At 37.4% G+C, this 15916-nt stretch overlaps 2 protein-coding genes across 5 annotated transcripts; one reads left to right on the top strand and one right to left on the bottom strand.

Moving 5' to 3' along the window:
- Positions 1-3568: 3568 nt before the first annotated feature.
- On the top strand, positions 3569-6843 carry LOC140802768 (F-box protein FBW2-like). Of its 3 annotated transcripts, none has more exons than XM_073158373.1 (3): positions 3569-3728; positions 4578-4929; positions 5716-6843. In XM_073158373.1, exons 2-3 carry the CDS (start codon positions 4622-4624, stop codon positions 6374-6376), a joined length of 969 nt encoding a protein of 322 aa, XP_073014474.1. In that variant the 5' UTR covers positions 3569-3728; positions 4578-4621; the 3' UTR covers positions 6377-6843. The 3 variants fall into 3 exon arrangements, with proteins under 3 accessions (XP_073014474.1, XP_073014475.1, XP_073014476.1); XM_073158374.1 differs by lacking the exon at positions 3569-3728 and adding an exon at positions 4074-4219; XM_073158375.1 differs by lacking the exon at positions 3569-3728 and adding an exon at positions 4413-4434.
- A 1543-nt stretch (positions 6844-8386) lies between these two features.
- LOC140786729 (uncharacterized) lies at positions 8387-15565 on the bottom strand. Of its 2 annotated transcripts, XM_073135746.1 has the most exons (14): positions 15365-15565; positions 14819-14884; positions 14679-14727; positions 13940-14079; positions 13383-13484; positions 13198-13293; positions 12996-13099; positions 12821-12902; positions 12009-12101; positions 10983-11047; positions 10530-10542; positions 10358-10438; positions 9364-9472; positions 8387-9273 (listed from the first exon to the last, which is right to left on the bottom strand). In XM_073135746.1, the coding sequence occupies exons 1-14, from the start codon at positions 15482-15484 to the stop codon at positions 9140-9142; spliced, it is 1254 nt and encodes a 417-aa protein (XP_072991847.1). In that variant the 5' UTR covers positions 15485-15565; the 3' UTR covers positions 8387-9139. The 2 variants fall into 2 exon arrangements, with proteins under 2 accessions (XP_072991847.1, XP_072992621.1); XM_073136520.1 differs by lacking the exon at positions 10530-10542 and having other exon boundaries at positions 10997-11047.
- Positions 15566-15916: the final 351 nt, after the last annotated feature.

The raw sequence follows: 15916 nt of genomic DNA, 5'->3' as shown, positions 1-15916 counted from the left end.
ATTATTAGATCCACAGTCATCATTAGTTGCAGCCCTTCCCCCAGTGGAACCTTTTAAAATCATAATTAACTTAGCTTCTATTGAAAGGTCCGTTGATCAAGATCAATGGTTACAGCTGTAGTATGCATTATGTAGATGGAGATATATATATATATATATATATATATATATATACATATATATATAGAGAGAGAGAGAGAGAGTTGCTGCTGTCACGACTCACGTCTGCTCGGATATCATCCTATAATATGATATCTATTATCTAACAATAATAATTGGCTTATGGTAAAGGGTATTTGATATATCCTAATAGGACATTCCAATGGGGCTAATAATGTCATTTTACCCTCTCCTGTCATTATCACACTGGCTCACTGGTTTCCTTTTCCAGTCCTTATCCATGGAATTTACCCCTCTCCCTTGTTTCGCACGTCACATAGGCCGTATTGTTTGGTAGGCTTCGTTTTTCGGCTATCGATCTTACTCCTCTCTTGTCAAATTCCGTTAAATGGGCCGGATCTTGTTAGGCCGGATTTTAAAGCGGATCCGGGTAGCAGATGATAATTTGAATGTTAATCAGCTGGTCGTCTACCAGATAAGCTCATGAGGCTAACGAAAACCACCATCACAGTTTAAAAGCATAATTTAGGTTAATTGCATGCCCCCGGCGCTCAAATTTCTCAAGAAACGATGGATTGCCCAATAGACATGGCATCCATTCGTTTATAGAGTTCACAATCCTTCTCTACCGTTATACTCCTCTGCGGTGAAACCTCGCTCGCTCTTTCGCGTCGATACACACAACCTGCAGTAATTCTCTCATACTCACCGGCAACCTCACCCTCCACCTCCTCTAGTACGGCCGCTTCTCCCCTTCCCAGGGCTCCATCGTCGCCGACTTCCTCCGCTCTCTTTCCCCCTCCTCCGATGATTTCCCCTCGCCATCCGTCGGTGAGCCACAACCAACCTCAATGGCAAAACCCCGGCCCATGTAACCCTCGGCCCACAATTCCTTGACGAGTCTTACTCCCTCGGCAGCTCCCTCTCAGAACACGACCTCCTTCGCCTCGTCTCCCGCATCTCTCCCACCACCGACGTGGCGGCGCGCAGCATCCTTACCTTTGGGTCGGGAACTCCATCTCCCACTGCCCGGGCGAGTGCGCGTGGCTGTTCTACCAGCCCTTATACGGTCCCAATACCCCTCCGTTAATCCCGCCTAACGGCGATATTGGGATGGACGGAGCCGTCGCCAACCTCGCGACACTGCTCGCCGCCACGGGGACGGGTACTTCCAGGGCTACGCCCCGGCGCCCTTTGAGGCAGTGACGGCCTGCCCGGGGATATTTGTAATATAGTTTGTAGATAAAAAATATATTGTTTGGATGTAATCGTACTATCCTTTGTGGTAGTAATTCTACATTATAGACATGGGATCCCAGTTTATCCTAATAATTATTTTCTTAAAGCACGTTGGCATTAGTAATATTTGTCGGAAGAGAACTTTGATCAAAATGACAATTGGTATATATTAGCTTGAACTATATTATACCATCCACGTGCTCAGACGTGCATAGAAGTATCTATGGGGGTTGCATGACGTGTTAATGACCAAAATGCAAACGAAGCTAGGTTTGATTGCATGAAAAATAAATAAATAAAAACGTTTTTTTTTATGAATATAAATAAAAACGTTGCATCAACTTTGATAGCAGGAAGGGGCGAAGCTATGTATAGATAAGGCTAGGAAATTTGCTTGATTGATGTGTGGGGCTCCCCTAGGAACGATGAAATGATTTGGGGATACCCAAGCTCTAATAGGGTCTCCATTATTGACGTGGGACATTGCTGGGTCTCCCCTGAGTTAATCTATAGAATATTCATAGATAAGAAGAAACCGGTCAGTAGGAGAAAGTTAGAGGTTTAGAGGTAAAAGAGGAAACCAGACATCTGTAGTAGATGATCAGTGACCCTACGAATTGAGTCCGTAGCAGAGTCAATTCAATCGTGGGCCCCAAATTAAATGGACCAAAGTTGATTCTCGAGCCGTGATCCATTTATTATCCTATTTTAGTGGATCATATAGTTGCTAGTATATGTTGAGATCCGCATCTATAATTTTGGGATTGTTTGGCTAACATACCTCGAATCGCATCATCAGGAATCAAATAGAAGTAACTCTCGATCCTATACTTGTGAATCTAACGAAAGTATTTGTAGTTGGACGACCAGGATAAATAAAAAAATTTAAAAACTTACATTGATTCTATACAGCAACCCTGTTACCACTGCAGCTTAATTATAATAATTTTACTTAAAAGATATTACAGAAATCCTGCTACCACTGCAGCTTAAGAATGAGTTGTCAATTACGAAGGAGGTAGATGACGCACGCTCCGTAGCAGAGTCTTCTCTAGAGAGGAATCAAATAATTGTGTCTTTAGATGATTGGTGACCCTACGAATTGAATCCGTGGCATAGTCAATCAAATCGTCGGCCCCAAATTAAGTTAATTTTATAGAGCCGTGATTCACTTGTTAACCTTCTCTTTAGTGGGTCTTATAGTTGTAATATCTTGTCAAAAATCTATATTTGGAGCAGATCAAGAAGCTACTTAGTTAGCCTGGATGGCAATGAGCCCATGGGCTTCATATTTGTTCTTAATTCGTATATTTTGTGTCTAAAATTGTTTTAATCTCGTATATATTTTTGCACAATATATGTCTCCATACTTGTGATTAAATAGTTAGGTTTTCTGCCCAACTTAATAGATATATCACAAATTACCAAAACACCATTTTATATTTTTTAAAAGCAAAATAATCAGGGAGATCAATCAATCACGAGTCTTCTTTTTTCGAACAAAACACTGCAAATGCATGGCTCAAAATAGTTATCAATCGGCTTTTTTAAGTTACCATATTGTCGAGCCATCTCAAGTCAGTCAAATAGAATTAAGTTATCAAACTATTAAATAATTTGTTTCATAATAATTGTACAGGTTAAAGTTAATCATACAAACTATTTGATGGCAAGGGAGATAACTAACATCAATTTATTATCTGATTCAAAGATATGCCCCCAAGTACGAATATCATATCATAAATTATAAGAAGTTCTACGGCCCATTCAGTTATAGACTACGGCCCGTTTAGTGGGCCCAACAAAGTGTCTCCATCTATCCTTCTTGTACCAAGGACAAGTACTACTAATTATGCTACTATTGTAGTGACTGTCCTCCAATTTCACGAGGCAAAAATATACATTGTATACTTCCTGACTGTGAGATCTCTGTTTCACGATATATTTGTCGAATTCAATTAAATTCTTAAGTATTATTATGTGAGAACCCGAGTTTAATATTTCTAGTTGGTCTTGACTTGTTCATACCTGGACAATTGACTCATTTAATCGTGCACTTTATAAGCGGATTTTGACTAGTTCCTGAAAAAAAAAAACTAGTATATACCTAATTATTAGAAAATTACACTTAATTTTTTTTTTGCACGATTACTTGCGAATACATTTTCACACATATGAGTATATATATATATATATGAATGATTCTTTTACGTTTTTGCCATCGCTTGCGTCTTTAGCGGTGTCATTGTTTTCATATTCCTCTGGAAGTCCCTCTCTCTCTCTCTCTCCTCCTCTCTTTTCTTGTTACTCCTCTCTCTCTTGTAGATCCAGCAAAGAAACTGGTCTCATTTCCTCTTCTCTGGCACTGGGTATCTCCTAATAACTTATTTTTCTCACTTGCTTTTGAGAATTTGAAGAAAACTGGAGCGATTTCTTGGTTTTTTCCGACTTCTAAATTTTTTTTTCACCTGTCTGCGACAATGATTCGTAGAGATTTCAATAATATTCTGTACACTTTCTTCTAGTAAAATTAGAGATAATTTCTTTTTATGGTTGCGATTTGGGGCTACCTCTCCTGAGGCGGAATTAATAGTCGCGTGTGGGTCTTTTTATCTCGAGATCTTTTTTTTTTCCTCGTTCGTTTAAGTGGTTGGTCGCAATTGATTGAAAGATGCTGTCTTTTTTATGCTAACATTTTTCCTCTCTGCTCTCTTATCCTGGGTTTCATGTGAGTAATGAGTAGGATCTTTTTTATTTTTTGATGAGAGAGTAATGAGTGGAGGATCGATTGAGGCTTTTGGGTGGTTTACTTGCTCCCTCTGTCTCTTCCCTTGAAGTCTTTGTGCTGGGGAAATTTATGGTATTTTTAGTTTCCTGAGCTTGGTTTTCTCCATCAATACATTACTTGATTGAAAAGATTGCTCCTTTTTGGTTACACCTTTACCCAGACCTACTACTCTCCCCCCTTCCGATTTTACTTTCCATCAATTTCTCAGTTGGGTCTTCTTTGGGTGCTTCAGAGAATACTTCCATTTTTATTTGTCGTCCTCTATGCATTTATTTATCTTTGGTTTAGTGAGTTCATTCAATCCAACGTTTGATCCATACGAATGAGTTTTTCGTTTTTTACATCTTAGAATTTAGTTCGTTTCTTGTGTTCCATAAGTTTTTCAGGGTCTTTTCTCAAACTTTGATCTGTGTTTCTGGAACAACAACAGAGTTATAGGTTGATCAAATCCTCCTCTTTGCTAATCGGGAAAAGATGGGGGAGTGCAGCGAATTCAGGAGATGGGAGGAGCTAATTCCTGATGCCCTGGGTCTAATTTTTCGGAACCTTTCCCTTCAAGAGATTCTTACCGTTGTTCCCAGGGTCTGCAAATCTTGGGGCCGCGCAGTCTCGGGGCCTTACTGTTGGCAAGAAATTGACATAGAGGAATGGAGCCAGCGGTGCAAACCGGAGCAGATGGATCGAATGCTTCAGATGCTCATCGCCCGAAGCTGCGGCTCTGTCCGCAGGCTTAGCGTCTCGGGACTGTCGAATGATTCCCTCTTTTCCTTCATTGCAGACCAGTGAGTCGAGCTTTCTTTAGTTACATTTCCTTTATAATTTTCTCTATATCACCTATATCTTGAATTGACTTTTAACTGATGTGCTTAATTGTGGTTTCAAGGATCTCACATCTCTTAGATTATAACAAAAACCGATCTTATTTCAATTTATGCATCCTGTTATCAATGCTCCTAGTTGTTGTGAGATTAACATCTTTTGGGATCTTAAAGATATCCAATTGCAGGATTTTCATGTTTTTTGTGCATGAAAAATGAGAGTGCGCATAGGTTGCCACTTAGATCCACATGGAGAATCCAGCTTAATGGTTGAATCTTGGACTGTGCATGATGAAGTTCTCATTATGTCCAAAATATTTATTGGTGTGCTTATAGTCTGCTCTACCTCCTTTTTATACTCCTCTTTGGGTGCTATTATTTGCTAATTACTACAATAAATTGCTAGTGCGTTCAGTTTATTTATTTTACTGTAAGCTCAAGTTAGGAAGCAGCTCTGATAGATAAACATGATTGACATTCAGATGATATTTTTAAGTTTTAAGGAACAACTCTTGATTTTTTGTAGTAGGGCTTCATGTGTATATTTATGTCTGGTCTGCTGAATATTATTTGTTGCAAAGGATTGTCTTAGTGTTGAAGTGAGCCAACCATCATCTCAAACACAAAAGTGGAAATGGGCCAAAGAAATATTATGAATTAAGGTGTTCTAGAGCCCTGATTGTTCTGCAGTTGTCTTTGCTGATCTTCTTTTATGACTGTTTTATGTCTGTTTGCTTTGTTTGTTGGTAGTGCTGGTGCCCTTCAAACCTTAGAGCTGCCGAGGAGTCAAATGAGCGACTCCATTATAGAGCATGTCGCACCAAGATTATCCAATATCACTTTCTTGGATTTGAGCTACTGTAAGAAGCTTGGCGCCCGTGCACTTGAGGCATTAGGAAAGAACTGTAAATCCCTTGTCGGGCTTCGACGGACGATGCATCCGCTGGAGGTGGCAGACAAGGTCTGCCAAGACGATGAGGCCTGTGCGATTGCCTGCACGATGCCGAAGCTTCACCACCTTGAGATGGCCTACCTTCTCCTCACAACCCGAGCTGTTCTCGATATCCTTTCACAATGCAGAGATCTTGAATTCTTGGATATTCGTGGCTGTTGGGATGTGAAGCTTGATGACAAGTTCTTGAAGGAGAGGTATTCTGGCCTGAAGGTATTAGGACCTCACGTCGTGGATTGCTATGAAAGGAACTTCTGGGACGAATGCTCAGATTATTCAGATTCCTCCATTTACTCGTGGGATGAGTTCATGGACGACGGATTTAATGTCTTTGAGGGAGGAAGCGATGAAGATGGCATTTGGGATGACGGCCAAGGGCTGGAGGGTCTGGAAGTCAGGTTCTATGGTGGTGAATTGAATGATGCCGTTGCCGGTTTCGATTGGCCTCCATCTCCATGATACTCGTCTGTTCTTGAATTCAAAGAACTGTCTTCTGTCCTCTGCTATCTCTACGGTTCTTCTGTTGTTTCCAAAACCTCTAGAATCTACCTCTATAACCTGTGTTGCATCTTCCTCATATCTCAGAAAAATTACAAGCGACCAGTCTGAAAGTAAACTGAGCGTTTACATGAAGCAAACCAATGCGGCGGATCTCTTCTAAGAAGGGACATTTTGCGCATACAAATGTTGCATTGTCCAATAAATGTCTCAAATATATACCTGTAATCTGCTCTATTAGGGTCTCATTTGTACATCTTAAGTTTGGTTTCTCCGATCTATCCTACCTTGGATCAAAAGCATCCCCCAGATGAACAAAACCACTGCTTAATGTTCTTGCTCAGAATACAACTTCAGATGAACTATCTGTTTCTTTGGTTTTAGGGAGCATTTCATAGCGAAGTACAAAGTTCTGAGTGATGTTTTAAGTTATTGTTCCTTGTAGGCTTCTTGTCTTACGTATATACACTATTTCACAGTATTAATAAGAGGTTTTTTTGGTGTTGAGATGAATGAAAGACGTTTCTAATGTCTAGTGACAAGACTTGAGACTGATGGACTCCGTCCTCCAATACTGTAGACCGTGCTACTTTGCCTGCAGGAGAAAACGAGTAATCCTATCAAAGATATGATGATGCATCATATCACATCCATGACAAACCAATGAACCATTGTATCTTTGCTAGGCTCGTGGCCTATTGCCTGAGCATCAAATCCCAGAAGGTGAAATCCTCGTGAGTTTTAATTTTGCAATAGTTTTTCTTTTAGAAGTGGAAATTTATTTAATATCTCAGTGTAGTTCGGTATTCGGCCTCGAAATTTTTTACACAATATTAATCTCTTAATTAAGCATTATTTTGTTGGTTGATTTTTATTTTTTTTGGGTTACTATTAGCATTCTTTTTATGCTAAGTCCTCATTGCCCACAGAAATTGGAACTGATTGCGTGCTCCCCCAATGCTAACTACCTCCATATTCTACTATTCTAACTATTGTTTAGCTTATTTGGGCAGAAGCACGCTGAACATATGAAAGGGTGGGTCACATTTTGATTGTTTATATCATGGTATGTTTAATTGGTTGTTATGATGTTATATCTCTCGCTTGTACACAAAAAGAGGTAAATGGTTTGCAAGCATCATTTAACCCTCTTTCTTTGCCTTCTCTCTTGTGAGTGCGAATATTTTTTGATCAGATGGGCAATTGAGGTACAATAGACTACACAGATATGAGGGAAAGGGTCGTCGTGTGAAACTCTTAGAATCTGTTGGTGAGCTCTAACACTTGCACCGCCCTGTTCTTTACCCTCCGTAGACTGTTGGTATCACCGTCGAGAATTCTAACTGCCTCTAAAGGGTCTGTGTCAAGAATCATTTTGGACTCACTATTAGCCAACTGAAGTCCTATCCAAATGGCTCAAATTTCTGCTGCAAGAGCAGTGCGGTGAGTGACAACACATTGTGGATAGCTCTGCGCTGTTTAAGTTATATCATCTCCTCGTCTGCAAGGCTTTGCTTGCTTTGAATTTAGAAACTTATTTTGATTCAATAACTAAATATTTTTTTATTTTTTTTATTTAATTAAAATTATTTTTTAAAAAACTTCAAATTAATAAATAAAATAAATTAATTAAATTCAGAGCTTAACCTCAAATCAAACGAGTCGTGCAAAATCTAAGATAGCAGTTACAAGCTTGCAGCCCTATCCCTCTCTCCTCCTCTAAGCCCTTCGGTTAGGGGAGGGGAGAGAGTTATCACCACGCAACAGCGGTGATCTTTTCTCCCTCCCATCTCTCTGTTGTTTGCTGACACTGACTGTTTATGTTATTAAAATATAACGCCAGAAACTCAAAGAGACTTTCTTTTCTTCTTTCCAAAAATGAAGGTCTACCAACAAGCTACGCAACTTTCACTGTAGAAGCACAAGGCGACACCTCATAGACCATACAAACCACTGTTAAAGATTCATGCATACACCGAACAAGTTCTGTTCCTTTGTGCTCCAAAGAAAATACAAGAGTCCATACAATTTAAACAAATACAACTGTTAGATAAGTTGATATATAGCTGATAGTGATGCCAAGAAACATGCTTATGCTATTAAAATATTGAGGCAGAAACACAAAGGGACTTTTTTTTTTCAAAAAAAGAAAAAGAAAAGCAAAAGAGCCAGCAAACCACGCAACTTTCACTGTTGGAAGCACAGGGCGACATCTCATAGACCAAGCAAACCACTGTAAAAGATTCACGCGTAGGTGAACAATAGGAACTGCATGAAATTAAATTCTGTGATGACCACATAGGACTATGAGAGCAGCATGAGTTTATGGGCATGATATGAATTCCTGACCTCTCTATCACTACTGTGTCACCTTAGTCATGATTGGAAAAATTACTAGTTCAGATCAAAGTTTCCTCCTGCTTGTTTTAAGAATGGCAGCAGTACAGGTGTATCTTCCCTCTGAAATCAATGTGCTACAAGAAAGATTAATTGGTTTCTGACCAAGTCCTACTATACCGACTGCAAGGATCATGCCATCTGAATTAATGAAGAGAGATGTCGAATTAAGACCAGCCCTCCTGTTCTATGCGTTTGAAATTGTTAAACTTGGTACAGAGTCCCTCCGTGTTTATGGCGCTATATCTTTGGCAGAATTAAGTTACCTTCAGCCAGGGAATTGCTTCTATCAATAAAAACATTACATGTTTACCAATCTGCATATTATCATTGGAGATAAGCAGATGAATCAACCATTGCCGTGTTTTCCGGTTTTGTACTTTGAGATCGAAAAACTTCCTCATCCACAATTACAGGAGGAATATTCCATGTCCCATAAGAATGCCCAGTAGTTATTCCTCCTAAAGAGATGAAAAAATAATGAAGATCTATTTGCAAAGCATTCTAAACTAGAGAATATACATTGGTCAATGAAATGATTACATATGTACCTTCTTTTGTAGCCTCTTCACATCTTCTCCAGTAATTAAGTGATAGATCAGGATCCAATGTCTTTGATAAGGTCTCATACTTCTCTTCAGCCTCAGTGATGCACTTGGCCTGGAAGAGAGTTATTTTATAATCTTGAAAAAAGAATCATGAAAACAGCTTGCCGTCAAAAAGCTACTAAATAATATTAAGAATGTAATCTACAAGAAATAGTTACCTACGAGATTACCTCATCAGTGACTAAAATAAACTGAAAATAACCTATTCTCTATGGAGAACAGGTGTCACTCATCCAGGGGAGGGAGGGATTACAAATTTCTGAAGACTGAAGGAAGAGAAAAGCATAAAAACTATCCAATTTAGGAATATCTTATAAAGGATATTGTTTTTCTCTTTCTATCTATTTTTTTTCCAGTAGAAACATCCCTTGAATTCTTCCAGAACAAAAATGAGTTCCTCTGCAACTTTCTAATTTTTCTCCTTGTAATGATGTTGGACTGAAACTCCTGAGATATGCCTTTGGATCATTTTATCTTCCTTTTATCTATAGCTCAAATACCTTTCCTTTGAATGGACGATATTCAGATCATCAAAATCTTCTAGTAACTCATTTTCATACTGTTCATGGATCCCAGCATTATTTAAATTTCTCAATACCCTCACACTAGTTAGCAAACCAAAACTCGTTAGTAGGAAAGATAAAATAAGGCAAATTTGAGTGAAAAAAAGTGCAACCTTCTGCAGGAGGTACTAACAGTACAAGATCAGCAAAGAGGAAGATGCCAAGGTTAAAATGGTTATCATGGTCAGAACGATCAACAGAAGATTTGAAGATCCCAAATTAGTGAGAACACATACTGGACTGGCCTGAGAGGATGTGATTTGACTTTTTCAAAGAAGAGAGGTTCCCCAAAAGTTGGAAAAACATGTGATTCTGTTCTTAAATCACCATCCCGGCGCCTGCTTACAATGCAAGTGCAAAGCTTATTGACTCACCAACATCTTTGATGCCATTGAAGCTCCATGTACAGAAACAAACATGCGAAGTATGTTGAAGCAATTGTTGATCACGTCATCCTATGAATATACGAGTATCATAAGCAAGTTAGAAATATACTTCAGAATGCAGCTAGCCCTTGATGACATAATGTTATCAACAGAAACACACCTCATAATCATACCTGCACAAGAAACATGAACAAAGGCAATGTTATACAAAATCATAAGTTTTGTACGGTCATTACTCTTGCTGAAGTCCACCTGAACCACTATTTTGTTATTCTAATGTGATCTTATGTTAGTCAAATAAAGAAAAAAGTGCATGGAATGTACACAAGATCAATTGATGAATGTACATGAGATGTACATAGACCAATCATATATACTAGTGTGCATCTAGATGAATTAACAGAAAAAACACTTCATACATAAATTGACGAAAAAGAATCACTTTAAACATGCCAAGAAGTGGTTAATCAGTCAAAAGGTTCATCCGGGTTGCAAGTTTAAAATGACAGAAATATAAAAGAACTCTGAACAGATATTAGATAAACTATTGTTTTATTTGACTGATGTCAAATAACTTTTGGGGAAATATCAAGGGAAAGAAGAATTCACTTACAAGTCATCAGATACCTCAACTAGGAATTCTGACACTGACAAGAACTCCATATGCAATTCATTGACCTACAAATTTATCAGTAGAAGTGTTACAAATCAAAATTTATGGAGGAACAAGGAATATAACATGTTGAATGTGCTCACTGACAAAATAAATATTTGAAGGCAGTTGTCATTTTGAGAATCTAAGAAAAGGGAAAATATGCCTTGGCCCTTAATTTACCAAACCTTGGGAGCGGGAGCTAGTAACCTTGGGAGTTGACATCAAGTTTAGGACCCTACTTGACTCCAAAGAGAATCCTTCGATCATGATGATGCATACCTATTATCTTGAATCAACAGATAGGAAGATAAACATTATGGAAGATTCTGTTTATTCCTTCAGTACTTCATTATTGCCAACAACTCATAGTATAAATACCTTATATTGGATAAGTAGTAGTTATAGCTTGTACTTCTACCTTTTTATGTTCTGTTCTGTTAAGGTTTAGTTGACTCCAGATAGCAAGTTTACGTTCTTCTAGGCATTTTCTTAGCATGCCATCAGTTTTACACCTTATATAGACTCAAATCTTTGAAGGCATTTAACTTGGGTTCTTTCAGGACAAGAAAAATCTAGATGGTCAAAACTCTGAATTTCATGTAAGTTATCAACCAAGTAGATAGCAGGAGCTACTGGTATTAGGTAGTTCCTCTTTGTTTCATTTTCTCTCTCTTGATCTCTTCTCTTATTCCCTGTAATCTCCAGTTTGAGCTCTGAACAGCATTTTCTGCTGGGAGCATTACACTCTTATTCACTTTTTGCCTCCTTTCCTGCCTGGCAAGAATACCCTAGGATATATGCAAATTAAAACATTCGTGACAGCAGATGCAAATCATCAAACATCATGTATGGGATAAGAACTTAACTTAGTGTCAATAATATGTAAAACTTTGATCAGTAAATCAGAATTTAGTGCAAGGATCATCACTAACGTAGTTTTTTTTTCTGTTTCTTTTTATAACTGAGTTTATGAAAAGCATTTACCTCGTGTCCTCTCAACTGATACAACAAAAGATTCAACACTCTATAGTCAAAGGATTTGAGATGGATTGCTCTCATCACATCTTCAATAGAAATCTGAGTAATAAATTTATGCATTAGTTTGCAACATAAACCTTTAGAACAAAAAGATCAACCATAAAAAATGACAAGAGTGAGTTTATGCTTCAGTTTTCATTCGTCATCAAATTTCAATCTAGCCACTAGCAGGTCAATTCACTTTTCATACAAGGATTTGAAAAGCTGCGAGATTTATATGATCAATTGGACCATCTAAGTCTTTACAACTTGATTTCCTAAAACTAGATATATGTTACTCTAATGGAAGTTACAGGAGTAATATGCGGTTTGATTGAGCTCTGAAGCTTGAAAAATGTTAAGCAAAGTACTAGTCTTGTGTATGAATCACAACAAACACATATCATATGTAGGAGGTTCTATCTGATCTCTCTATGAGCCTTTAGATGGACCTCAAAAGTCATTTGTGGATATTATAATGCATAAAAATCTAGATTTTGTTAGAAGTAAATAAGTAATCTATCAATGTTTTGTGCCAACATTCACATGGACAACCTTGTGTAAAGGTCCACGTGCATGATATATTTCTGACCCTCTAAATTAAGACCCGATCATCATACTTGCTGACCTATATTATTTGCCTTTGTGACTTGGAAACTAACATACATGCATGACCATCATGGCAGAGTTTCTCATACAGATATTAACAGAATCAGAAATTGCAAAAGTTGCCAAAAGAGAACCAACAGTGGCAAAAGAACAGAGAGTTAATAGATAACCTCTATTTTACTCATTAGTGCTCGACAAAGCTTCTTTTCAAGGGCCCAATATTCAGCACCTGATTTGAGTTCAGTTCTTATTCTAAAATAACAAAATGACAGTGAGGTAAATTTTATTTTCTTGTGAGAATATATAGAGTATGGTGGAAAATGGTTAGAGGTAATGGTTGCAGACCGGCTAGTCAGTAGTCCTTGAGACTGAAGAAGGCTAATAAGAGGACCAAATGGATCAGATCCAGAAGTTTCATGGAGAAAATTTGCCCCACTTCGATCCTCAACCTGCATTAGGTGATACTCAAGAAGCCCATAAAGTTCTGAGGATTGGTAAAGAGGCACCTTAAAAATCAAAGTCTATTTGAGATATCAAGAGAGCTTACCTCATTAAACATATAACTAAGACGATCGGATGTCCTTTTTGGAGAAATAGCATCTTCTGCTGTTATATGCAGATCACTTTCATTTAAAGAGTCTAGCTATAGAGACCAAAATGAAAGACAACAGTTAAGAACTCACCCTAGATACAAGGCAAAAGGCAAAAAAATTTCAGAATATCAAAAGGTACCTGATAAATATAGCTTTCTGTAAAGGAAAGAACAGGAAGAAATTTAAAGAGACATTGCGGTTCACTCGGATCCAAACCATGAAACATAAAATATGACCTGCACTGTAATTTGACCAATGGGTACATCAGAATGACATTTTCTGTTATATATTTTCAAAGCACACTTAAATTTTTTTAAAATAAATCAGCATTATCTTGCCATAGCCAAAAAATTCAACTATTTAGAATTTTTGGAACCAAAGAAACTAAAAACAAAATTGTTCATTTTTTTTTCAAGAGTTGAATTATTTCCACCAACAACTGGTCTAACTAATTTATAAATGTAACAAAGAAGATCTGCAATTGACACCAGTCTGTTATTTGATCAAAGCTGGAAGAAATTATATTGTAATGGTATGAAGTAACAAACAAACATGGACTTATGGAGTATTAAAGGCTATGCAAATTTTCCGAAGATCACCACTGTATATTTATATGCATAGTAAACTTTCAGAAAATTAATTGTCCCTTAGTTTTACCAGGCCAGGGTCTCAGTGCAGAGAATAACAGCTACTTACAAAATCCTCAAGAGTAGAATTTGCTCGTTCCATTGCATCAAATTCAATCATAGGACTGTCCTCAACTTTTGATTGCTTGAGATCTACCTTGCTTTGAGTATTAAGTGTGGAAGAAGTTTCAGGATATATATCTGGAGAATCTGCAATGCAACAGGTATACCTCTTCAGAGGAGCTCACAAAAATTAAACAAGTAGCAGGTCAATGTAGAAGGTAATATATAACTTTTCAATTTTAACAGTTCCAACAACATTAGTTGTGAGTGATGCATCATGCAAATTGTTAAACAACATACCATTAGTACTCTAATGAGTTTACAATAGAAGGAAAAGCATGATTTATCAAACTCACATATATGTGGAAATTTCAGAGTTTTGTAACAGAGCCCAAAGTATAAGTTGATAACATAATTGTGTAGTAAATTCTTATGCAGGCTGCTTGATACTATAGCTGCCAATACTCAGTACTGGTGAAAGAGAAGCGTGGATAAAGCAGAATAAAATGCAGATAACTGCCCATGTAGAATATAAGCTTAGAGTTTGTCTCAACAATCTAACTTTTACATAATAGTCATTCAGAAAACTCATCCACAAAGAAAATAGAAAAATAAACATTTTGCCAGCTAAGAAAAATAAAGTGAAACTTCCATCGTACACTTTCAACCAGGCAGTGCAGAAAAATAATCTGGAGTAGGTGAGCACAGCAGATAATTCATAGCGCTTATCATTAAGTAGTGAGTACCTTCATCAACGATAAATAGTTTTGCCTCTTCAAGACTTTCAACTGTAACCTATTAAACAACAAAGCCAATCATCAAAGGTGTAGAAAAATTTGTATTGTAGAAGAAAATGAAACCAGATGTGGGAATACAATAATTTCACCTTCGTTAGAAGCTCAGTTATCAGAAAGTACCTCTTCTCTATGCTAAGCCCGCCACATGGTTGGACCTATCCGCAATCAACTTTTTATCACATTTAAGTACTTTGTAGTAGAAATAAATTCAACATTTTTTACAATAAATATAAATAAATTAACTACTGCAGCAACCCTAAATTTGGTTCTTCAATTCTCAATCACATGTTACTGAGTAATTTTAAGAAACAAGAAGTTAAAGAAAAAATTCGTGATTTTAAAATGAACGATGTGGCATTATCGTGAGATACAGTTCATTTTGCAAACCAGTTTTGGTGCTAACTCTTCCATTGACTAGTTGATTTGATACTGAAACAAGAAATTAGACGAACCTTACCTTGTCCATCGATAACAAAAAGATTAATGCAACAAAATCATGCATAGAAAAAGCTCTTCACTTTTACATTATTAAAAGTTAGATTTTTTTACAAGACAATGTGGAAATAGCGGCAAGATCAACTAATCAGGGAATAGAAAGATTAGGATTTTGGAGCAGAAGAGAGAAACCGAGTTACCAAGAAGAGAAGGAAGTGGGCGAGTAAGCGATCGGAGTCTTGATGGTCGGAGGAGAGACCTCGAGCTTCCATGAAGGAAAGAGTCCTCTGTACCCTCTCCAGCTTTCGAAGAGCTTCCATTGGCAGGAGACAGAGATTAATGGCGTGTCGACTCCCGAAGGTGTTCGTTTGAAGTAGAATCGGCGTAGTTTGTCTCCTCGCTTGGGTATATTTTAAAAAAGGACCTTGTATATAATAAAAAGTCCAAATGAAAAAGAAGCCCAATGGTTTTTTTTTTTAAATTAATTTTTTTTTAGAGGAGTGAAAATTTAATATTGTCCCACTGAATACTAATGATATTGCTAGAATTTAAACGAGGTGCCCTTTAATTAATTGAGCCCTATCTCATTATTATTATTTTTTAAATAGAACTTTGTATCCACTAAATACGGATGCCATTAAGAATGGAACCCGACCCTTAATTATGTTTAATTTGTGGTAAGTATTTGTCACTCGGCTGGACAAACAAAATGAAACCAGTTATCAAATCTGTTTACTTTCCCCCAGAAAATA

This window comes from Typha latifolia, chromosome 1 (assembly GCF_019914945.1).
Source record: "Typha latifolia isolate L0001 chromosome 1, TyphaL0001v2, whole genome shotgun sequence".
NCBI lineage: Eukaryota > Viridiplantae > Streptophyta > Magnoliopsida > Poales > Typhaceae > Typha > Typha latifolia.
This window is presented reverse-complemented; position numbering and strand designations above follow the sequence as displayed.